The sequence below is a fragment of the Aspergillus sclerotioniger genome (genome assembly GCF_003184525.1).
Source record: "Aspergillus sclerotioniger CBS 115572 chromosome Unknown BO94scaffold_26, whole genome shotgun sequence".
Classification (NCBI taxonomy): Eukaryota; Fungi; Ascomycota; class Eurotiomycetes; order Eurotiales; family Aspergillaceae; genus Aspergillus; species Aspergillus sclerotioniger.
The window spans coordinates 365,348-387,994 of NW_020291016.1; the positions used below are offsets into that span (position 1 = coordinate 365,348).

Below are 22,647 nucleotides of genomic sequence, written 5' to 3' on the forward strand. Positions count from 1 at the left end.
GGGTATACGCGTGGCCGGCCCGCAGCTGGGCCATGCTAGGACCATCCAGGAATGGACCACCGGACTCGCTCCGACTTGAACCTCAAACCCAGGGGGCGTGTGAAATGTGAATCGCCTCGTGCCGTGCTAAAAATGGCTTGGCTCCTAGCTATATCTTTCATTCTTTCCCTTTGGCTTCGACCAGGTGTGGTTGAGGAATTGGCACAGAATGGGAGTCAAGGCACTATCCCCACAGAACTCGTGGAAATGGCCCGATCAAATCAAATACTCAACCATATCCTCTCAAACCTCGGATGAGGAACGGCCCGCGTGGACGAGAATTCAGACCCAGTTCTCACTGCCGTTTAGCAAAACATCAGCGATGCAGCGTCCGCTCGACGAAGAATGGATCCATGGTGTCCTCGTTGGTACCTGGACGGCTGGGGGAATCCTGACTCTGAATGTCTTATTATCCCTTATCGCTATTGGAGTCAGCTACTCCCAGACTGACAATACGCGGGGCTTGATTTCCACGGAAGTATACAACGGGAACTGCACCCTGTCGAGTCGATGGGCAACCGGTATCCATATCGTTATCAACCTACTGTCCACCGCTCTTTTGGAGGCCAGTAACTATGCCATGCAGTGTTTGTCCGGCCCCTCCCGGGCAGATGTGGACAAAGCGCATCGGAAACGTCAATGGCTGGATATTGGGGTCATGAGCTTGCGCAACTTTAGAGCCATGACCATCAAGCGGAAGATTCTGTGGTTTGTTTTGCTCCTGAGCTCAGTCCCAATTCACATGATGTCAGTATATCCCAGACCAATTTCTGGAAATCCCCTCTTAACTCATCAGGTAGATACAACTCGGTGATCTTTTCATCCATTTCAACCCTCGATTATGGTATGATCCTAATTCCTGAGGATCTGACCGCTACCGAGTCCTTAGTTGGCAAGGACGAAGCTGCTGCCTTCTTCGACGCAGTAGGCAGCACTCCGGAAGTCATCCTGACTGAGATTTTCGACGGCACCTTCCAGAATATGAGCAATCTAGACTGCCTGAAGAAGTACGACGTCCAGTACAACACACACTTGGGGACCCTGGTTTTCGTTGCCGACCGGCAGTACTTCTCCAATCTCAGCAGTCTCCGAGCGAACATGTACGGCGAATCTTCTCTATATGACTACGTCAAGCTCATTGGAGAGAAGAGCAGGGCAGAAGCATCCATTGAAGAGGGTCACTGGACTGTTGAGGGCATGGACTGGGCCGGAGGGGACACCTATGGCTACTACGACGAACCCCCGAGCATCCCCATCTCCCGCTGTATGGGAAAAACCACGACCCAGCGCTGCCGACTTCTCTTCAGCCCATCCATCGCTCTCGCCGTGATCTCGTTCAACCTTGCCAAGGTGATCTGCATGTACCTGACGGCAAGGACGGACCGCTCTGAGATATTCTTGCGGGTCGGTGACGCCATATCCTCATTTCTGGCCCAGCCCGATCCCACCACTAAAAGCCGCTGCCTCATGTCTCGGGAAGACATGACACGGGGACCCTATCGATGGGAGCCAGTTCCCAGTTGGAAGAGCCTCATCCGGCGCCGAATGTATCGTAACCGCGCAGAAAAGCCAACTGATATCCCCACGGAAACGCATCGCATGTTAGGCCAGGACCCCTACTCTCAAGAGACTTCGCCGAGAATGCTACCCACTCGGAAACGATGGTTCCAAGCAGCTAGTAAAACACCCTGGGCCACTGCCTTGACAATGTCAGCTACCCCTGTCCATAATAACCTCATCCACTAACCAACCCCACCATACCAGGTTCGCTCTCTGCATATTTTTCTCATCAGTCATCTATTACTACATTCACCTCAACGGCTGGTCCCTATCCGAGCAATGGCGCCTTGGATTCGGCGAACCCGACTCAGAAACCAACATCCAGTTCTCCATAACCAACATGATCTTCCTCGTCCTAATCAGTAACTCTCCCCAACTCGTCTTCTCCGTCCTCTACTTCCTCTGCAACACTCTCCTCTCCTGCATGCTCGTCACAGCCGAATACAACGACTACGCCACCCAACGCAAACCCCTCCGTGTCTCCTGGCCCCAAGGCGACCAACGCTCAACCTACTACCTCTCCCTCCCCTACCGCTACAGTCTCCCCCTATTCGTCCTCTCCGTCACCCTCCACTGGCTCCTCTCCGAAAGCTTCTTCTACGTCAACATCTCCGCCTACGACGTCCACGGCCACATCAACCAGGACGAAACCACCCGCGGATGCGGCTTCTCCCCGATCGCCATCTTCATCACCCTCATTCTTGAAGGCGTTGCGTTCGTTTCCCTCCTCGCACTTGCCATTCGTCCGTTTAAATCCCCCATGCCTTTGGCTGCGCATTGTAGCGCCGCTATCAGTGCCGCTTGTCATCCTCCGGCTGGGGATCGTGACGCGGGTCTGAAGGCGGTGATGTGGGGTGAAGTCGCGTCGAATCCGGCAGATGATACTGGTCTTTTCCCCGTGGATTTGGCAACCAGTCACGAAGGCGAAGGGGAGGCAGCTGGGCTGATGATGAAGACGACATATACTCATTGCAGTTTTACTTCGCAGGAGGTTACTATGCCTCGTGAGGATCGGTTATATCGTTGATTTTCATTCTCATTATTGAGTATCCCGAGATCATTTGTTTGATTTTTTCTCTTCTTGTATAGAATTATACTATTGAATAAGTAAGATAGTGCCTCGATTTTAACTCGAAGGGCCAGTCTGCTGTCTCTACAGATACTGATCAATTGTTCAGTGCCAGTGCCATCATTCCGTACGGATTGTCTCGTCTCGAGTCGGGAGTGCCAATTATCTAGACATGGCAATGCATGTATCAGACACATCTGCGTGGCTGACTGATTGATTTTCCCTGGGCGACGGATAAATACCATGTTAGGTTCCATGTCGGATGGACAGTGGCGAGTATATAAGCTTCGCGGGTTGGGTGCTGGGTATGCCGGACCTGCAGTGTGGGTGCCGGGTTAGGCTACTTGCTCGCCAACCATGCGACATGCGCGCGCTCACAGTCATCGGGGCACTATTTATGATGATAGCCTTGTCTCTGGCTATTTCTGGGCCATACTCATATTCCCTTGAGTACCTCGACGGCGTGGTCATTGGGTTGGTTGTAGTTAGACCAGTCTCGACATTTCATCAGATTGACTGGGAGCATTGTTCCCCCCGCCAGCGAAGGGTGGAGCTGTATTGGTTCGGTGAGGAATTCTGGTGCGCCGTTGCGTCCATGTGGGAAGGTCTTGAAGGTAATGTTATATGGAGGGTGTCCGGTCGTTGTGACCGAGGCCGGGGTGATTGTAAAGTCGTACACCCGGGCATGATCCGGCGGGAGCATGTCTTTGTTGGGAACGGTCCCTGGAGCCAGATTTAAAGCGCGCTCCTCCATTGCCACAATCTGAGAGCAGACGATGTGGTAGTTTGGGGCAGAGAAAATCAGCTCTTGCTTCGGAATCCGCCGCAGCAAATCCAGTCCTCGGCGTCGGATGTGCGGCCAGCGACACTTCCAGACGACAGCCTGCAAGGGATATAACATTTGGCAGTCCAGATTCAAAGTTTTGGAGAGTTTGTCGGGATAATGCTCCGAGTCTGCGAGCAGGCGCTCTGCACTTTCGACGATGTCCTCGAACGTAGCGCGTAAATCATCCCAGCCGCACTCAGTCGCAAAGCGGTACCGATCGGTCCCTAAACGAATACAGTACCACAGCATGCGGGTGGCATCCAGCTCGTTTCTCTCTCCTGGCCCCCAGGTCGACTCCTTCCGTTGAACCAGAGCCTCAAACGTGACCTTCCATCGTTCCGCCGCCTGTTGGACCGAAACCGCCCAGCTCGTAAGGGGTGGGGACGGAAGCCGCGCTTCTTTGGTCAGCTGATCCCAGTCTTGAAAAGTTCCAATCAAGTATAGGATCAGGTCTAGGAGGCCTAAACGCGCCTCGGGGAGCGTCGAAAACCTCCGGCCCAATATGAGCTGGCCTCGGTCGTCCATGGGGTGGACATGGACTTTCTCTCGTGGTGCACGGATCAGGTGCTTGAGCCCAGCGTGCTCATACGTGTTCACTGAAAAGCATAGTAAGATCGGAGTCAATTCCATATCCACCCAGTGCGCCCGAGAAGTTCCCAACTCTTTGGGTCGGCCTCGATGCTGGCGCCATGTCCGCACCAGATTGAGACCATTGACGACGTGCGAAGCAGCTGCAAAGGCATCCTGGAAAAGGAATTCGAGGGACGCAAACAGAACGCTCGCCGTGATGACCAGGGGCAAAGCGTCGATGCCCGTTGAGGCCTTGTCTATGGTGGTGCGAATGGCCCGATTATACAGATGCAGGGCTAGGTCGGTGCGCGAAGTTGGCGGGCCGACTGTCATTAGAGCCGCGGAAGTCCCTTCCGCTTCATAAAGCAAGCCAATAGCAGCAATGGCATGGCGGATAGTGGGTTCGGTCAGACTGAGTTGCAAGACAGTGCGGGTCCAGAACGAGACCCCAAAGTACCCGGCCAGATGCCCGGCGGATTTGCGAAAGAAGAATTCCAGAGCCCGGGCTTCAGCCGGAGTGACAAATGCAGTCATCTGGGCCAGCTGCTTTGCGATGCGCAACGAGTACGGCATGGGCATATAACCGTCGCATCTCCGCCCCGTACTCGTACATCTGTATCGGGGTAGATTAGTACGGGGTTTTCACGCACGAGGAGTCGGGGATCCCCAAAGACTACCATACCGGAGACAGAGCGGCTTCTGCTCATCACATTTGATGCGTCGAATCCTGGCGTGGACGAGAGATGGAAGGTTAGTTTGGAGAGACAGAAGGAGCAGCCAGGAAGGACGCGGGGCCTCGCTCACCGGCAGGTGATACAACCCCGGCGCGACCGGTTGGACCCCAGGCGGAGTCGCTGGCCGGACGAAGGGGTTTCGGCCTCCATGGTCGGTCCAAGCGGCGGAGAAGAGCACTCTGGAGGACGAGGAAATAACACGCGGCACCTTATTTTTTTCCCCCTGGAGATGCGGAGTAGTTCCAGGCCCCTTCCTGGCTGTCACGTGAACTAGTGAGGATGTCACTGACAGGGATTATTATGGTTCTGGTCACTTGTCACTTGTCACTTGTCACGGCCGTCGGTTAACCGGTTAAGTGATCAGTAGTGGCAGGTAGTGTTGCCCCACTGCTGTTGGGGGCCAAAAGAAGGATATCTTGAGGCTCGACATCTGAAGGAGATATCTGATATCTGTCTTAAGGAACAAACTGATGAGGGAGTAAAAGGGACATCGCTCATGCAGACCACGGTAGGCTGGGTTCATGGAACGGAAGATAGGGGTAAAACGATGTGAGGTCCATACAGGAGCCTAAAAGACGACATGTTCAATGATGGTCCTAGGTCAGCAACCTTTGAAATTCCAGGGCGTGAAAATTGATTCTCCGTCAAACTGGAAGCTATTTAATAGTACTCTGTAGTAGGTATTCTGGGGTAAATGCTGCTGCCTCAGGGAAGTGTCACCGACTGCGGACATACCCGTTCGTTGTCTTAATTGTGAACCACCAACAGTGGATCCCTCATCTAATAATAAGCCCAGGATCCTCTTAATACTTATTATGCCAGGCACAGCGCTTAGTCAGGTTCCCCAGAGCCAATCATCAATGCAGTCGAGTAAGCCGGGGCCGGTTGAACCTGCCCGGCAGGCCTCCGGCTCGGCAGCAACTGCCTCGTCCGAAAATGTGATGCGCGATCACGTTTCGTGGGTATCAAACAGCCTGGGCCTGGACGGTCATCTCCGGCAGCTCATCTTTCTCCTCGACTTTTTTCTTTTCGTATCCGGTAGCGATTTCTTGCAATGATCTGACTTTTCGCTGACTCCTCTTCTCTCCGCTGTATCTGGGGCCCCGTTGCGTTGGGTCTCGTGGACACTGTTACCATATCTCCTCCAGCAGCACTATTTACTTACTTACATTACTCCGTACAAACTACGCGTTTTGGGACTAGACAAAAGTCGAACGCGACCACCTACGTCATTCTTCCATCTCTGCAGTCTGAATGCCTTCACGCCGCAGTCATACCAAGTCCCGAAAGGGCTGTCTCCAATGTAAGAAACGGCATGTGAAGGTCTGGCTTCCACTCATCCGTCTCAGTTTTTTTCCCCTCTGCCCTTTTCCAATTTCGGTCCCTCTTTGTCATCCAGTCGCTTGTATTACCATGCTAGCCATTACACTTTGTTTTCACCTTAGATAGATCTCTCGAAACTGACCCCATTGGCATAGTGTGATGAAGAAACCCCCAGATGTGGCTTGTGCAAAAAGCGAAGACTGGACTGCACCTATCCTCCATCCAGCGAAGTCGAGAGCCAGCATGCGTCCACCCCGCAGGATCCACCCGACGTGACTCCGGGTCCGGACGGGGATGCGCTATCGACACGGATGCTGGAGATGAGACTCTTCCATCATTATGTAACAGAGACCTATATCACCCTCTGTCAAGGGCGTCTCGATGCCAATCACTTTCAAGTAGTCATCCCACGAATCGCGGTTGCTCATCCCTTTCTGCTGGACAGTCTTCTAGCTCTCTCTGCGCTGCATCTGGCCTATCTTGAGACACATGATAACCATTCATGGCTCGAGGTCGCCCTGAAATACCAGAACCGAGCGTGTTCTGCATTCAGTCGTGTATTGGCAGAGATGTCACCCGCGAACTGCGGTCCAGCCTTCATATGTTCCATCTTCATCATGCTCTGCGCAACGGCCTACCCATGCGTTACCCAAGACAGGCAAACATTTGAGCCTCTGTCCCACGTGTTGGAGATCCGCCAGCTCATAGCCGGCTGTGCCTTTCTCTTTGAGCAACTTAACGGCATGGAATATCGGGGAGATTTGCAGGGGTGGCTGAAGTACAAGGATGATGAAGTCGATCAGGACGGCAACCCCTATAGGTGATTTCCCTTCCTCCTTCTTCCTTCGCGCTCAACCAGAACTCTAACGACTTCCTAGTGTACAAGAATCACAAATTAAATTACGAAGGTGAGCCTCCCGATAAACTTTATCTGGCATTGAGAATTACTGATATTGGACAAGCGCCATACTGAAATCCATGCAACGGGTACATGTGAAATATACGAGCCTGGGCGGGCCGCACCAAGCCACTTACCAAGGGACCTGGAACATTCTCCATGAAGCCATCAAACGATGGCCGTTTGGTGGCCCCAACGGGGGTGTGATTGCATGGCCCATCAACATCGGCGAAGACTATATCGCCCTCTTGCAAAGCGGAGATTGGGTGGCCCGGGTGCTATTTCTCCACTACGGGGTCGGACTGCACCTTCTCTCCGACAAGTGGTTTGTCCGAGACTGGGGGCGACGTCTTATCGAAACTGTCTTGCAGGCGGAGGAAGACGTTCCCTCCATATGGGCTGAGACTATAACCTGGACGAGAGAGGCAGTGGAGCCCTAAAACCTAGAGACGTGAAACCGGCTTTGCGAGGGCTATGATGCGGAGGCTGAAGCGTGGTGTGGGTGAAAAACTACCCGGAAGAGAATAATGTGAGGAACATCACTGGCAAGGACGATCCGGGGAACCATGACGGGCTTGGCGAGGATGGATGCCTGCGGCGTGATTGGGTCTCGGGCCAGTCCCAATTCGGTCTACGGTAACATCGCGTGACTGGGTCTCGCGGTGGCGTTGAACGATTCCTGTTGGCGGAACCGCGTTCGATAAGGATGACCCAAGAATGCGGAGTTGATTGCACCGTGGCATCCTCGCCGCTTATCTCTCGCCGCGGCCTTCGTCCCGATACCGCTTGGGCAGCCTCCCCTACCGGAGGATTTGTCCTCTTCGCGTTTCCGCTGCGGTGGTTTCTTCTTCATTTAGCTGGAAGTAGGTCTTGTTGTGTTGGCTTGCTCCTTTGGAGATCGGGTCTTGGTTCTTTTGTTCAGTGTGCCCTCTAATCCTGGTTAAACAGACTTCGAAGGGTTCTGGATGCCGATCCTCTGAGACCGTCAGGCTATCGGATATTTCTACGCCTTCGCTTTTGACACAGCCGGATCCGGATCCCATTCTCTTGTAACATGCAGAGCAACCAACCAAACCAACATCTAAGCCAAGATGCGGAGAAGCAGGTATTTAGACTCCGTCGCTTTCGTCTCTCCTTCGTGCGACATCACGCCATTCTTCCGCCGTGTGCCTAATCTGCTGGGATTCTGCAGCCACTCCTCGGACCCCTCGAGACCCCGGTCGCGCCATCGCGATTGGGCTTATCGCACGATAAGCGACTCAGTCCTCCAACCATGTTCCGCCTCATGAAATTCACCGTTCTCTCGACACTACTGTTGACAGTCTTGGTGATCCAGCTTCCAAGTGTACTCACCTCGCCACTGGACTTTGCGACTCGCCAGCTAGTCCGGGAAGATGGCTTAGAGGATGGAAAGCGAGGGGCAGTGGCCAGCGAGAGTGCGATCTGCAGTCGCCATGGAACCGACATAATAACCATGGGTGGAAATGCTGCGGACGCTGTAAGAACCTCCGAGTTGGATTGGTCGCTTCTGTGGCGCTATGCTAACCCCAATCCCGCAGATGGTGGCCACAATGCTCTGCGTAGGAGTCGTCGGTGAGCGGACTTACTTGCCCTTGAGACGTACCTGGAACTGACAATATGGGAAAGGTATGTACCACAGCGGCATTGGAGGAGGTGGTTTCATGCTGGTCAAGACTCCTGATGGCTCATTCGAGTTCATCGACTTCCGCGAAACTGCTCCGGCGGCCGCTTTTGAGGATATGTTCAACAATAATACGAATGCGGCCACCATCGGAGGCCTCGCAAGGTAAACACCCTTGGGTTGTATGGGTGCAAGCACCGGCTAACAAGATTGAAGTGGTATACCCGGTGAACTGCGGGGTCTCGAGTATCTCCATAGCAAATACGGCTCTCTCCCCTGGTCGACGGTTGTGCAGCCAGCGATCCAAACCGCTCGTGATGGGTGGTCAGTCGGACAGGACCTGATCCGCTACATGGAAGCAGCCGTTGGGGACGGGGAAGACTTTCTGTCTCGGGACCGTACCTGGGCACTCGACTTTGCCCCCAATGGCACCCGACTCGGTCTTGGTGATATCATCACCCGAAAACGGTATGCGGCCACGCTGGAGACAATTGCAGATCAGGGGCCAGATGCCTTTTACTCGGGACCAATCGCGAAGACCATGATTGACGCGGTGCAGGCCGCTAATGGTACGATGACGCTCGAGGATCTGGCCGGTTACACTGTCGCTATCCGAAATGTTTCCCAGATAGACTACCGTGGTTATCGAATCACCAGCACGACAGCCCCATCTAGTGGCATCGTTGCGATGAATGTACTAAAGGTGCTCGGCACATATGATAACTTTTTCGGCTCTGATACTTTGAACTTGAGTACTCATCGGATGGATGAGGCAATTCGTTTTGGATATGGGTTGGTACGCGTACTCAATTCCCGACGTCAATTTTTGACAGCTTGGAGAGCCGTAGGCTAACTTGAGGTTCAGAGGACCAACCTAGGGGATCCATCTTTTCTCGATGACATGGACAAGTATCAGGCGATGATGCTGGCGGATTCCACCATTGGTGAAATTCGAGGGAATATCTCCGATCTGCAATCCCAGGCCGTGTCTGCATACGACCCAGAGGGGCTAGAAAGTCTTGAAACGTGGGTCTTCCTTGGATCCTGCGATATTGCGACGTAACTTACATATCTAGGCCGGGCACCTCGCACATTGCCACCATCGACCATTCGGGGCTTGCCATTTCTGCGATCACCACCATCAACCTGCTCTTTGGCTCACAAGTGATGGTTCCTGAGACTGGTATCATAATGAACAATGAGATGGACGGTAAGCATCACCGCCATACTGCAGCTAGTGACAGTTACTGACATCACGGTGAGACTTCTCGATCCCCAATTCGTCCAATTCGTTTGGCTACATTCCCTCTGAGGCCAACTTCATCCGACCTGGGAAACGCCCGCTGTCGTCTAGCACTCCGGCCATTGTTACGCATCCTAACGGGACGGTGTTCTTCGTCGCCGGCTCGGCAGGAGGTAGTCGAATCATCACCGCCACCATTCAAAACATCATCCACGCTGTCGATCAAGGCCTGTCAGCAGCGGAAGCCCTGATCCAGCCACGCCTCCATGACCAACTGATCCCGAATCATGTTACCTTTGAGTATACATACGACAATGAGACGGTTTCCTTCATGGCTGCAAGGGGTCACAATGTGACTTGGGTTGCCCCGGGTCAAAGTACCGCCCATGCCATCCGGGTTTTGCCGAATGGAACGTTTGATGCTGCCGGGGAACCCCGGCAGGCCGACTCTGGAGGGTTCGCTGTTTGAAGCATGCATGATAGACATTTGTTACGAGATTTTGGACAATATACCTATACACGGGGGTGGGAGATATGATTGCTTTTCACGGATAGGATATATGGTAGCAATAGATGACATTCTAGACTGTACAGAAGCATAGATTGCATACAGTAGTGATGAATTATGAAAGTCAGTCTCCGCCATCGACTCACTCACGCCGATTGTAGGACTTTCGCCCAACTGCACTCGAAGGTGAGACATGTACAGATGGTTTTTTGGGGGGGGGCAAGGGGGTGGTGCAGCAGTAAGCCTGTACCTAACATCCCTGGAAGTTGGTACTTCTGAGGAGAAACGACGAGTCTGATGCGCCGATGCAAGGGAATGTGACAGAGCAGGGCGGGCACACATCAGATGGCGGGCGTGATCTATCGCTTGGCCCGTGCGCCCGGTCGGGTTCCGCGTCGGCGCGCGCCACAAGGAATGCGATGCCCGCCTTCTTTTTCTTTGGGGGTCTGCCACTGGCCTCGCAGTCTACCACTCAAGTATATTGGGCTATTCATCAATCTTTTGTATTGGATATCTCAACTGCCACTCGACGATTTCTACTATCATTAGAGTTACGCCCGGGTTGGAATCACCCCCCCTGTCGCAGTCAATGTGGCTGTAGCTCGCCCACATGGCTGCTGGCATTGCAAGCTTCTGGATATGGTGGATTTGTGTTACTGCTGTAAGTGGATCTCCTGCAGATGGAGAAGCATTCACTAACTGACACACTCCCTTGTGTTAGCCCTATGATCCTTCCCTCTCAAACTCCTGACCATGCATATACAACCTTGCAATCTATCCCAACACATAACTACATACCAATTCGACATACACCCTCTTCTGGCATCTACAAAAGCAATCATTGAAGTCAAATAGGTGCCCAAAGGCAAACCGCAGCAATGGCAGACACCAAGGAAGTCATGTCTCCATCTGTCGTGATCTCGCCTCCCCTCATCGACGTCGACCTCTACAAGTCATTCGACGAGCTACACCAGCGCACAGTGGACAAGATTCTGTCTGACGAGGCAAGCTTCGATACTAGCTTTGACGACTATAGCGGTAGTGATGGGATAATCGCGAATGATGACCAACTACAAAGTGGTGGAGACCAGACCTCGAAACTTGCCACTGCTAAAGTTTCCGAACCTGCGGACTCGCCGTATTTCCCAACCAAGAAGCGTTCCAAGGCCCAAAGGACGGCCCAAAGACACATCAGTCGGAATGATTCACAGGATGACGAGGGATACGATGATGATAGAGACACTTCTGCCGGCATGGATTTGGGTGGACCGAATACACACGCGACCGTTAATGGCGAAGATCTAGACGACGTTTCTGAGGAGGATATTGTGTTTGCTTCTGTAAACCCAGATCGAAGGATGGAATTACTCACCTTCATCAGCTCGCATTCCTTCATGAAGAAGGGCGAATATCCTGTGCCGCACTCCGCGCGACGGAGATTCGTGCGTGACCTACGTCGGCAGAGCCTATCGGTCGGCATGAAAGAGGCTGATCTTGATCAACTGGTTGCGTATGTCAAGAGGACCTACCTTGAGCTATACGGAAATAGTTATGTCAATTGGGATGGTTCACAGTTCGGTGACGAGATCAGCGACGAGCCCAGAAGCCAAGAGAGTCGGTCCAAATTATCGAAGAAGGAGAAGAAGAGGAAGCGAACCACTGGTGATGATCAAGAGCCAGCAATGAAGGAGGATAGGAAAGGTTCCTCGAAGAGGAGGATGTCGCATGAAGCAATCGCCGATGGCAATGGTATTGAGCACGAAGTTGCTGAACTGGATCCGACAGGTTCCATCTCGAAGCCTCTTGCAGGCCAACCTCAAGTTACAGATTATGATGCTGCTGCAGGCGGTGAAGAGATGCCCAAAGTCACTATTGATCTGTGCAAGAGTGATGATGAGGGGACAGAACCAAGCCACCAGCAGGAAGCTCCGATAAAATCTTCAGTCCTAGAACAACCTCCTAATACATATGTCGAAGCCACGGAAAAGAGACGCTCCCTCCCCCCGCGTTCTGAGTCGAAGGAGAAATCATGTTCTACCAAGCAGAAGAAAAGCGCACATGTTCGCCCATCCACGGAATCACCGAACAAAAGATCCATGAATGCGCAGTCATCTCCAAAGTCTCCACCTACGCATCATGTCGGTGATGGCACTGAGAAGGATATTGAGACACATCCATTTCAGGTTTCTTCCTCTCAGGATGAAAGTACCTCCGTTGCAGAAGCCCGACAGCATGGATCCTCCGTGGACGAGACCCAGCAGCAAGGTCGTGTGCCATCCAAAAAGGAAAAGAATAAACGAAAGCGTGATAACCGCAAGCTTCGGAAGAAGAAATACAATATTTTTCGCACAAGCCTCTCAAAACCACAAGGCGAACCGTCCACAGCTGAAGCCGACATGGCGGCAGGTTGTGTGGGAAAGACACCCCACGGAATAGCAGGATGCAATGTCGTGACCGCTGACGATCTCGCCATCCTGGACGAGGCATTTTGGGATCTGGAGGATTTTTAGATACCAATGATTCGCAAAGTTCAATCACCAGCGATGAGGTGAGGTCCAGATATTTCATCGCTCCCCAGAAAACGAAGAAAGCAGATGTGCATCGCAAAAAAAGATCTACTTCTCCAAACCAATTTTCTGACCGGATTCCTGAAGAGACCCGAGTTCTCCTGGCTGAGTTGAACTTGCCATCAGATTTTCTTTCTACCGATTCAGATTTGAGTGATGTACCTAGCGGTTTCGATGATATTCCAGTTTATTATTCTCCGAAAGCCTCGCCCTCTCAGACGCAGACCGTTAAAGATGCTGCGGAACCGATTACACCAACGAAAGAAAAGGACATCATGGCTGCTGTTGTGCTCCCCCAGACACCTCGTTTGAAGCTCCCAAAGATATCCCCCTACTTTCCCAAGCCTCTGGTTGACCCCGATTCGTGTCTCCCTTTTCCGCCCATCGATGCGCCATCTTTTGGATTAGTCCAAGAACAACTTGCCCACGATCCTTTCCGTCTGCTGATTGCCACCGTATTTCTGAATCGTACCCGTGGGGGCGTTGCGCTGCCAGTCCTGTTTAAGGTCTTTGATAGATTTCCCACCGCGGAAGCGATGGCTTCGGCGGGACCATCCAACCTGGCTGCCATGATCCACTGTCTCGGATTCCAAAACCAGCGCGCAAAGAAGTGTATCACTTTAGCCCAGACCTGGTTAACCTGCCCACCCACGAAAGGAAAACGCCACCGCAAGCTTCATTACCCCTGCAAGCAAGACGGACGTGATGTCGGCCCGGATGAAACCATTTCTGACGATGACCCTCGCGTTGCCTGGGAGGTGGCTCATCTACCTGGCGTCGGACCTTATTCCCTGGACAGCTGGCGGATCTTCTGCCGTGACGAACTTCGAGAATTGGCGTTGGACTGGAAAGGAAACGGAGCTGCAGCGACGGACTTTGCACCAGAATGGAAGTCGGTGGTGCCGCAAGATAAAGAGCTGCGAGCGTATCTGACATGGATGTGGCTAAAGGAGGGCTGGGTGTGGGATCGCCACACGGGGAAGAGAACACTGGCGAGCGAACGGGTAATGCGAGCTGCACGCCGGGGGGGAATTGCTCATGAGGAGGACGGAAATTGGGTTCTCGAGATGTCGCCGGTGAAGAAGGCGTCGAATGGACTGACCGCGTGGACTTGTTGAAGACTTATTTCGGGCCGATAATATTTGATACCCTTTTTACACCAGAGTACACATTTCGGATATTCCAATCAAATTGAGTACAGAGTTTCTGGGGCTAAGCTACAGAGGATGGTGAACGGGAGAGTGGTGGGAATTTTAGGGAGGCATCTGTAGTTCTCGTTTAATGGGCCTGTTGATAGTGTTGTCTACTTGGTACATAGTCCATGCTGGAGATAAACGGCATAATGATGACTCACGGGCAGCCATCGATCGGGTCCAGCCTTAGGCCGCTAGGGTGTATGTGCCTGAGGCACTCAGTGTCACGCCCCTCGCGATAATCTCGCAACTGATACGGATCCAATTAACCTCCCAATAGCAGTTCATCGTCACTCACCACGTCCATCATCATCACCATCATCATCATCTGCTGCAGCATCTAGACCAGCCCATCCCGGTGGCGTGGCCCTTACTGCCATTATCTCACGCGCGAGCGATCATCCCACGACTTGGGTTTCTATGCAGGCGCACCACGTCAGTGGGTGCCTTCGCCGGCCTTCTAGTGCTGCTAAATTCGGGATCCCAAGGCCACCGATCGCTGCGGGGATTCAACCCTCCAGCCCGTTCCCTCACCGCAAAATCCTCCTGCCATCCATTCGCCTCTCGATCGTTTCTTATGCACCGTCCCTGAACTACTCTCCCTCTTCTTCTGGCTACCGGCCTTAGCTAATCCTCTTGAACCCCTTCGCTTTCCTTTTTTCGTCTTTTCCCCCCGCCCGCCGCCCACGGGATGTTGCATGCCCTTCAGCAGCGGCTTCGGTGGTTTGGCACAAGCGCCTAGTCAGGCATTCAACCAGTGGCAGTTGCATTCCTCGTTACCTCTTAAGCGCCAGACGAACAGCGACTCGGGTCTTGGATCATCTAGCAACCCTCCCTTCGTGACATTCTTGGGAGCTGACAACTACGATTCCCTTTACTTTTTTTTCTGAACGAGGTAACTACACGAAACACAAACCGATCAGATAGTGGGGAAGAGAGCAGGAACCAAGGGGTTGAAAGGACGAAAGACATCGCTTTCTTGCCGTCTTCCAACCCTTCCATCCACCTCATTTCGAAGCCTTCCACCTAATTCCACACCATGTTTCTACCGCTGAGACTAAATGACCGAGATCGCGATAGGGACCGAGATAGAAAAGCTTCCTCATCTTCGACCCTCTCATCCAAATCCAAACAACGCAAGACTCGCCCGTCCCACGGACCGACCACCCGCACGTCAACCAAGGAACGCGACCCAGACGCTCCCACGGGACGCTCCTCAACTCCTACATCTAGATCCAATTCCCGCACAAAGCGTCGGTCCTCCATGCCTGGTGTCGATAGCGCCAGCCGCACCGGCACCGCCTCGTTCCTCGAGTCGAGGACTAGTCTGCCGTACCCCACATTCTCCAAGGCTCATAGCAAGGAAGTCGTCGGCAAACCGAGTATTCCCACGCCAGATCCGACCGACCTGACAGAGGGGGGTAAAGAGGGTACCAATGGAGAGAGTAACAACAACAACAACAACCAAGCGCCCCCTAGTCCTCCATTGACAAGCGTGGACCAGCAATCACACAAAGGAAGCACAGTTGGCGGGAAAGAAGAGAAGGGGCCGGAGGAGAAACCAGAGAAGCCAAAGACCAAGATCCGGATCAGAGCAGAGTCCACGCGGTCGTCCTCGAGTCTGCGGTCGAAGACGGAGGGATCCAAGACGAGCAAGCCAACACGATCGGACACTACGAAATCAAGGGATCTGCCGTCCCGGACGGCCAGTCGGAACTCTACCAAGTCGAAAGTTGTGGAGGAAGCGTCTGCGCCTAAACGATCGTCCCATCATGCCACTCCCCCTCGCTCCCCGGCGACGGTGCGTGATGCCGGACCGGACTCAGCAAATGGGTCAGAGGCCACTATTGGACCGCCTCACCAGTCCACGGCTTCTCGAAAACCGAAAAGTCCAGAAAAACCGCCCTCACGCACCCAGAACCGCTCGTCAATGTCTTTTCGGACATCTGGGACTCGTACCCCGGCTGAGGCTGCATATGACTATGGACGCCCCCCTACGGCGAGCTCTGCCTATGGTGCTCCACCCCCTCCACCCCCTCCCCCTGAAGTGCCAGTTACGATTCCGAAGGTGGATTATCTCCTCCAGAATGGTGGCTTGAATCATCAAGTTCCCAAGTCGCTGCTTGGCTCCGCCGCTTCAGAAACGTTACCGTACGCATCCTCGCAGCCTCCATCTGGGGCCGGCCAGATTTTTGAGCCGTTCAACCGACTTCTCGAGGATTACCATAAAGTCATGACCAAAAATGGCTCGCTCGCGGTTGCCACCGGTTATCGATCTGTCGCGCGGCGTCTGCTTGATCGCCTGGAAGCTGTGTTTGCCCGTGACATCTCCTCTGAATGTTGCCAGTGCCGGATGTGTGAGCATGAGGAGTTAGAAGAGCGTCCATCGGGAGTCAGCTGGGGCGAGGTACTGGAACTCGTCTCTGGCCGTCGGGAACTTCCTAGCTGGCCGGCTTTCATACTGAATCCTTCTGTGGTCGACGCAAACTGGTCTGGCGAGGAACACGTTCCCATGCAGAAACTAGACATTGACGTGCCGGAGGAGTATCGAGATCACTTTATTCGACAATCGCGCAAGACAAAGGTCGCTGTCGACAAGTGGCTCAATGAGCAGTCCGGCCAGGCCACGAGCGCGCCCGAGGAAGTTGATGACGAGACCCTCACCTTTGCTATCTTGACACATTTAGGACCCGAGGAGCGTTCACTGTTTACCTCTCTTCTCGGCATCAGTTCTACTTCACCTACTCCGCGGCCCGAGGGACAACCGCGCCCCCGACCTGCGCCACTGATGTCATCGTCACTAGCTATCCAGCGGTTGTATCGATTGACGTCCGCTCCGCGCGACCCCGAAGCGGCTATCTACATGCTGAACAACCCGGGCATGCACCACGTTCTTGCTACCCTTGCAGCAATCAGCGACGATGAGTGGGACATCTTGATCTCGGGTCGCTTCGATGGTTTCCTACGGAGTGGTGCTGAAGACGCCTTTCCCTCCGGCTCAGGCTCGACACCTCCACGCTGGAGCCACAGCCGATCCAACACCCCATTCACCACCGGCGGAATCTCTCGTGGCCCGACCCCTAGTCAGGTTGACGGAGGGTTCCGATCGGCCAGTCAGCCATACGGCACGTCCCCATCGCCTGCACCCGCTGCATTCGGCGGCCCAATTGCCCTGGATGAGGAGATGGAGATTGCCGCATTGGCAGAGATTGAGCGGGACATCTACCTCGGCATGGAGGCACTCGAAGACGCGTTTGAGGCCCTCCACTGCAAGGCCGAGGTAGTACGCCGCGCCCTCCGTGAACGTGGTGCGGGACTGTCGATTGCGAACCAGAACCGTCGCGGTTCCTACGTCGAGGCTCGTTTGGGAACCCCCGCGTCCGGATTGGGCGTATGGGACGACGGCGACGACGACTTTTTGGATGATACCGTCTCATTGGCCCCGGATGATTCGGCCAGCAATATCAGTTCCAACCGCCGACGTCGGCCAAAACGCCGCACGGAACGGCGGACGCCTGCGCCTGTCGAAGAGGAAGACGAGGAAGAATACGACAGTCGACGAGGCTCACGGCGAAGATGATCATGAACAGTAATGTCTGGTCGCTGATGTCCATACCTCACCCTCCTTACAAAACAAACGAAGAAAAGACAACACAATGACTATATGCTTCAGGCCCACACGTGGCATCTATCTACTTGCTTCCACTCTTATTCAGCGTCACGACAACCCATTTGACGAATGCATGATGAGATGAGATGAGATGTATCAACGCATGAAGACTCGACACTGGGTCGAGAGGCTGGTGTGTATGTACATGCAGGCAAGCAGTTGACATGACACGACATGCACGACACCTAATGTTTATGTATTTTAACGATGTTCTTTCCCGTTTTGCTCTATTCCATGGTTTGTTCTTCCGCGTTTCACAACGACTACGTTGTACATTGCCTCTGATGTTATGATTTATAACGACGGTGAATACCATGCTGCATATAGTGGTTTTGATATCCTTCTAGAACAATCAGTATACCATTGTCCATTTACAGTAATTCTTCCGAGATGCATACATACTAGGTCCTCAAGTAGGTTGGGTTAAACTCAATCCCATACCGGAGAATATTCTAAAAACAGAGTAGAGTATAGAGTTGAATAGCCACGCACCCACTTTCCTACCCTATCATCCCCTAATTATATCCCCTAATCATGAACATCGATCTACCTCCTCATCTCATCTCTTGCCTCAAACTCAGACTCAAACTCAACCCTGATAACGATCATCTCCACCCTCCTACTATCTACCTAACACTAGTATCCAAGGACTGAAAAACTAGAACCAACAACCCGAACTCCGAATAGCCTTACGCTAAGGCCCTCCCCTATTGAGAGTATCATCTATGACCTACCCGCTTTAGGAAGGTGATAGCGACATCCATGAATATCTATACCACTTCAAACCTTACAGTGTCATCTTGATGGCGTCCCTTGTTGCCAGTGGGCTATCAGACCCGAAGGTCACCCATTATACCCGCCTTGATAAATATAACATACACAAAAAAAAGTAAGTCGTGGTGAGATATTTCCACCCCGCATATAGAAAACTACTCTCTTTTAGTAGTATGCAACGATGTGTAGAATCAGGGGAAAGAAGAATAGGTTCCTTCCGTCCCTACTTCTATGAATACGGTAGACAAGACAGGGTCTCACATCGTTTAGAATACAATAGTATCTGGCGGGGCTCCTATTCGGATACATTCAGGATGAGTTTCGAGAAGAAGATTGAAGAATTCTTCCTGGCGTCGTCATTCTTCAACGATATCCTCTCTAGGTCAGACTCGGACTCTTGTTCCGACCCCGACTCCGATTCGATATTTAGCGCATTCGACCTGCTTGGTCGCTTACCCCTATCGACAATCATTTACGCATACAGAGTATGATTCCATGGTTCACCCAAGAATGGATCTCCAGCCGCATGGGTAGATAACTGGTTCCGTCCCCAGTCGACCTAATCTGATATTGGATCCCGGTAAGGCAAACCCCCCTCAACATTGGCATTTCGGCAGCCCGTCCGAGTTGATCTTGGTTGGGATAAAGAGGGGCAAAGTCTGTCCTGTTGAAATCGGCGTAACCAGTTCGATAGCCCTGGGGTTATCGAAGTTTATCCCCGCTTTTTTGGTTTCTGCAGAGTTAAATCCAGCTCAACTTTCGGCCCCTTACCGACGGAGTCTTTCCGAAGGCTGTCATTGGTGTCAACTCGACAATGAAGGCTCGGGAATTTCGCTTAGTTGTGTGGCGGAAAGCTTCGTTGATAAGGAGTCGGCATATGAGAGTTGGGACCTAGCTGGTAACTTCGTATTTCGTAAGATTAGAGCTACATGTTAAGCCACAAGAGTAAGGGACCATGGAAACATCAGGTAGAGAGATATGTTGAATCCGCACTTCGAAAAGGACTAGTTGTTGTCCATGAGTCGTAAAAACCCGCCCACGCTTTGGGTCGATTAGAGATTCTCGGATGATTACGGAGCAGTGTGCTTTTCCAATCTAAGCCAGTGGCCATGCAGAACATGACGTCGCTGTTAGCTTGCCAGAGGATTCTCGACATGTCTAGTTCCATCCTGATGGCTATTCATAAGGAGATGGTAATGTTCAGTGCTTAGCCATCCTGGCATAAGCGCTTCATAAGCGATATCATCCCAGTGGGCAGGACTTGCCGCTTTCTCGGGACTTCGGCTGTCGAAACAAGCCGTGTCCACCCCGTCATTGTGAATGGTTCCAAAGTTTGCCGTCGGCTTTGCCGCTTCGAACGGGACAGGCCGAGTCAGGACGCCGTGAGCCAAGTAATCTAAACTGGAGACTGCCAAGACTCCGGCAGGCGAAGAGTTTTAACCCCTTTCCCAGGTCGCAGCCATTCACACATCAACAGTAGAAGAAACTCGAACGGCAGGAGCAGGAAACTATCCTCGAGATTCTAATTTAAGGATTCTTAGCTCGAAGGAATCCTGAAAGACGGGCAGGGTAGGTAGGCCGTGGACAATTTACCGTAGGGGCGCCAGAACGTCGATCTCTTGGCAGCGGCGGACCTGATGCCTGCTACGTAGGTACTAGGTAGATAGTCAGCCAGAGCTGTCGGCACTGGGCTTGGCAATTTTGACATTTACTTACCTTTCTTACATAGTCTTGTTATGGTCGCAATTAATAGTGATCGCCAGAGATTGTGGGCCGCTCTAACGGCCATGACAACCTCGTTATAGCATAATGGAAACGATCCAGTGGTCATGGCGAGAGTCCGTCTAGAAGATAAGCGTATTCGCGATACTTCATATAGAACCCACTGACCTCGTGATAACAGGCGTGTTCTGGATCGACATGATATCACGGGCAAATATCCAGCCAGCGCTGACCCTGAGATCATTGAGGACCCAATGACTGAAAATCAAATTAGTTCAAAGTTTGACTTGGACGGATGGTTGATATCATGATCTATATGGCTTCAAGTTGGCATTCTATGAATTATTTGTGTCGTCACAGTGTCGAATACTGCTTTAGGAAGACCGGATTGAAATATTCCGGGCTCAGAAGGTTGGTTTCTAACAAATGTCTTCTTTCTTTGAGTAGCCCAACTTGGTGCATTATGATATCGGTTCCTAGGTCGTATCCGTCCGGCTAGAGCCCAGTGTGATAACTTCACTTGTGAAGTTAGGTCGCTAGATATTCGATACACAGCGTTATTCACTTGGCAAGAGCCATCACCGCCAAATAATGGCATGCCTGAGACAGGGCTGTGATCTTCACGACAGCTGGTTAGGCTAGGGATGCTAGTATATGCTAGTCGGACCTTGGCGGAAATTATCTTGATCGCGTTCTATAGTGGCAATAATGTGGCAGCTCCAACAAAGTAAATGGCGCTTGTTTGCCACGGTCGATGGGTTCTGTCCTAATTTGCAGCCATTGATGAGGTGCATGGTCATAAGAAACGGTTCGACAGGGTGCAATACTGGAAAGAAGCTAATTTATCTTGGTAGGCTTTTTGTGTCTGTTAGACCTGCTGGCGCCAGTTTTGCACTCTGACCGTTCTCATAACAGTACTGCTATTAGAATTATATGGGCCGTCAGCGAGAATCTTGTTAGATCTGCTAATAGAAAGCCGCATATTAGCCGACGAATGTACTGTGTAGGTGTGCAACAATAATCACAAGATGACTCTGGATTTCTTGCAGAATACTGTACCTAGTATGGAAGGGCATAGGCTGTGTACGTAGTGCTCACAGATACTGCGACTAGTAAGCCATTATCGACTCCATGATCATATAGCCGATCATATAGCCATCTTATAGCAATCTTAGACAGTGCGCTGGTGCCATTAGTATAAGTGCAGAGGCGTGTCCCAAGTCACGCGAGGCGAGTCGAGCAAGCAGCTGCTTCATCAAGGTTGCTTGTAGATAAAACCCAAGCCTCCATCTTAGGCGACTGCATCCGAGACGTCCATCTTGATGGATGCTACGGTGGCAGCGGTACTTTTGTCAAGCGTGTCGGCCGGTGGATGTAACAGTCTGTGTCGGACTGTTGCGACCGTCCTGCTTGGGGCAATAGCGCCGGTCCATTGGTATGCAATTGATTAAAACCGTTGGTGGGTTGGCTGCTTGGCGGCCCAAATGGTCAGACCATCCCCACCCGTACTGTCACACTGTCACGGGGTGAACCTCGGGACTTCGACTTGCCTGGTGTCTTCCTTCGCATCTGCATCCTGGGTCTGATCGAGTGCGATAAGCTGGACGGTCGGGTGTAAGTAGAAGAGGTACGGTCTCCCGGTATGTGAAATAGGTTTGAACTCATCTCCTTCCTGGACCGTCATCTTATTGCAGTTAGTTCCATCTAACGTCGTTGATCGCTAGTACTCGAATGGTCAAGCTACGCCCGAAGACAGCGCAGGATTCGATCGCAGGCGAATGTCGATTTTGAGATAGGGCCAGGATACATCTGTTTGAACCCATGCCTCATGGAGTCGCCTCCGTAATATCCAAAAGTTCAGTGGCTTCCTCTCATGGGAATACACGAGACCCCCCAGACATGATAAGAGATCATGGGCAACGAGGGAGAGTAATCCAAGATATCTTATCAAGTCCCTTTTCAAACGGTGACTGGGACTTGCTGATCATGGATCTATGGGTAATCAACCTATCCGGACTATGTCAGTGACGCTGCTAGCAGATGTATCAGATTACTAGCATGAACCCGAGTCTAGTTGCTCCGTGTGCCGCGTCACCTCAAGTGTGCTTTTGCGAATCCGACAAACGAGCCTGTTTTCAGGCCGAAAAGTAGTACGGAGTATAGCGCTTATTATCAAATCCACAATAACGGCGACGGAAGACGCACTGACATAGGATTATTATTACCGTGTCAGAACTTAGGATGAGTTGGAGGCTCTAATTGCGTGTGTCATTACACGTACCTTCTAAGCAGTTATCACCAATTCACCA

The 22,647-nt window shown here is 52.2% G+C and overlaps 5 protein-coding genes across 5 annotated transcripts; 4 read left to right on the plus strand and 1 right to left on the minus strand.

Moving 5' to 3' along the window:
• Positions 1 to 208: 208 nt before the first annotated feature.
• Positions 209 to 2,626, plus strand: BO94DRAFT_588588 (uncharacterized protein; the record flags this gene model as incomplete). Its single annotated transcript, XM_025615892.1, has 3 exons — positions 209 to 786; positions 840 to 1,748; positions 1,804 to 2,626. 3 exons carry the CDS (start codon positions 209 to 211, stop codon positions 2,624 to 2,626), a joined length of 2,310 nt encoding a protein of 769 aa, XP_025464441.1.
• A 21-nt stretch (positions 2,627 to 2,647) lies between these two features.
• Positions 2,648 to 4,976, minus strand: BO94DRAFT_568240 (Zn(II)2Cys6 transcription factor domain-containing protein). The gene is made up of 4 exons (XM_025614667.1): positions 4,869 to 4,976; positions 4,747 to 4,791; positions 2,778 to 4,677; positions 2,648 to 2,706 (listed from the first exon to the last, which is right to left on the minus strand). The coding sequence occupies exons 1-3, from the start codon at positions 4,946 to 4,948 to the stop codon at positions 3,105 to 3,107; spliced, it is 1,698 nt and encodes a 565-aa protein (XP_025464442.1). The 5' UTR covers positions 4,949 to 4,976; the 3' UTR covers positions 2,648 to 2,706; positions 2,778 to 3,104.
• A 1,076-nt stretch (positions 4,977 to 6,052) lies between these two features.
• Positions 6,053 to 10,373, plus strand: BO94DRAFT_559135 (gamma-glutamyltransferase family protein; the record flags this gene model as incomplete). Its single annotated transcript, XM_025614043.1, has 11 exons — positions 6,053 to 6,121; positions 6,382 to 6,941; positions 7,084 to 7,447; positions 7,639 to 7,655; positions 8,046 to 8,124; positions 8,212 to 8,599; positions 8,667 to 8,826; positions 8,878 to 9,457; positions 9,527 to 9,687; positions 9,738 to 9,871; positions 9,925 to 10,373. The coding sequence occupies 11 exons, from the start codon at positions 6,053 to 6,055 to the stop codon at positions 10,371 to 10,373; spliced, it is 2,961 nt and encodes a 986-aa protein (XP_025464443.1).
• A 619-nt stretch (positions 10,374 to 10,992) lies between these two features.
• BO94DRAFT_195272 (uncharacterized protein) lies at positions 10,993 to 13,088 on the plus strand. Its single transcript, XM_025606060.1, has 2 exons — positions 10,993 to 11,073; positions 11,134 to 13,088. The coding sequence occupies exon 2, from the start codon at positions 11,291 to 11,293 to the stop codon at positions 12,920 to 12,922; it is 1,632 nt and encodes a 543-aa protein (XP_025464444.1). The 5' UTR covers positions 10,993 to 11,073; positions 11,134 to 11,290; the 3' UTR covers positions 12,923 to 13,088.
• A 166-nt stretch (positions 13,089 to 13,254) lies between these two features.
• Positions 13,255 to 17,752, plus strand: BO94DRAFT_559137 (uncharacterized protein; the record flags this gene model as incomplete). The annotated part of the gene is made up of 15 exons (XM_025614044.1): positions 13,255 to 14,066; positions 15,100 to 15,156; positions 15,229 to 15,881; positions 15,906 to 15,977; positions 15,999 to 16,035; positions 16,063 to 16,187; positions 16,221 to 16,460; positions 16,482 to 16,542; positions 16,570 to 16,648; positions 16,673 to 16,762; positions 16,787 to 16,878; positions 16,903 to 17,062; positions 17,099 to 17,144; positions 17,175 to 17,260; positions 17,291 to 17,752. The coding sequence occupies 15 exons, from the start codon at positions 13,255 to 13,257 to the stop codon at positions 17,750 to 17,752; spliced, it is 3,072 nt and encodes a 1,023-aa protein (XP_025464445.1).
• Between the last annotated feature and the right edge of the window lie 4,895 nt (positions 17,753 to 22,647).

Coding starts and splice junctions, on each gene's coding strand:
- BO94DRAFT_568240 (XM_025614667.1), bottom strand. CDS start 4,948: ATGGAGGCCGAAACCCCTTCGTCCGGCCAGCGACTCCGCCTGGGGTCC. Junction 4,792..4,868: donor CGGGGTTGTATCACCTGCCG/GTGAGCGAGGCC, acceptor CGTCCACGCCAG/GATTCGACGCATCAAATGTG. Junction 4,678..4,746: donor CAGAAGCCGCTCTGTCTCCG/GTATGGTAGTCT, acceptor ACCCCGATACAG/ATGTACGAGTACGGGGCGGA.
- BO94DRAFT_195272 (XM_025606060.1), top strand. CDS start 11,291: ATGGCAGACACCAAGGAAGTCATGTCTCCATCTGTCGTGATCTCGCCT.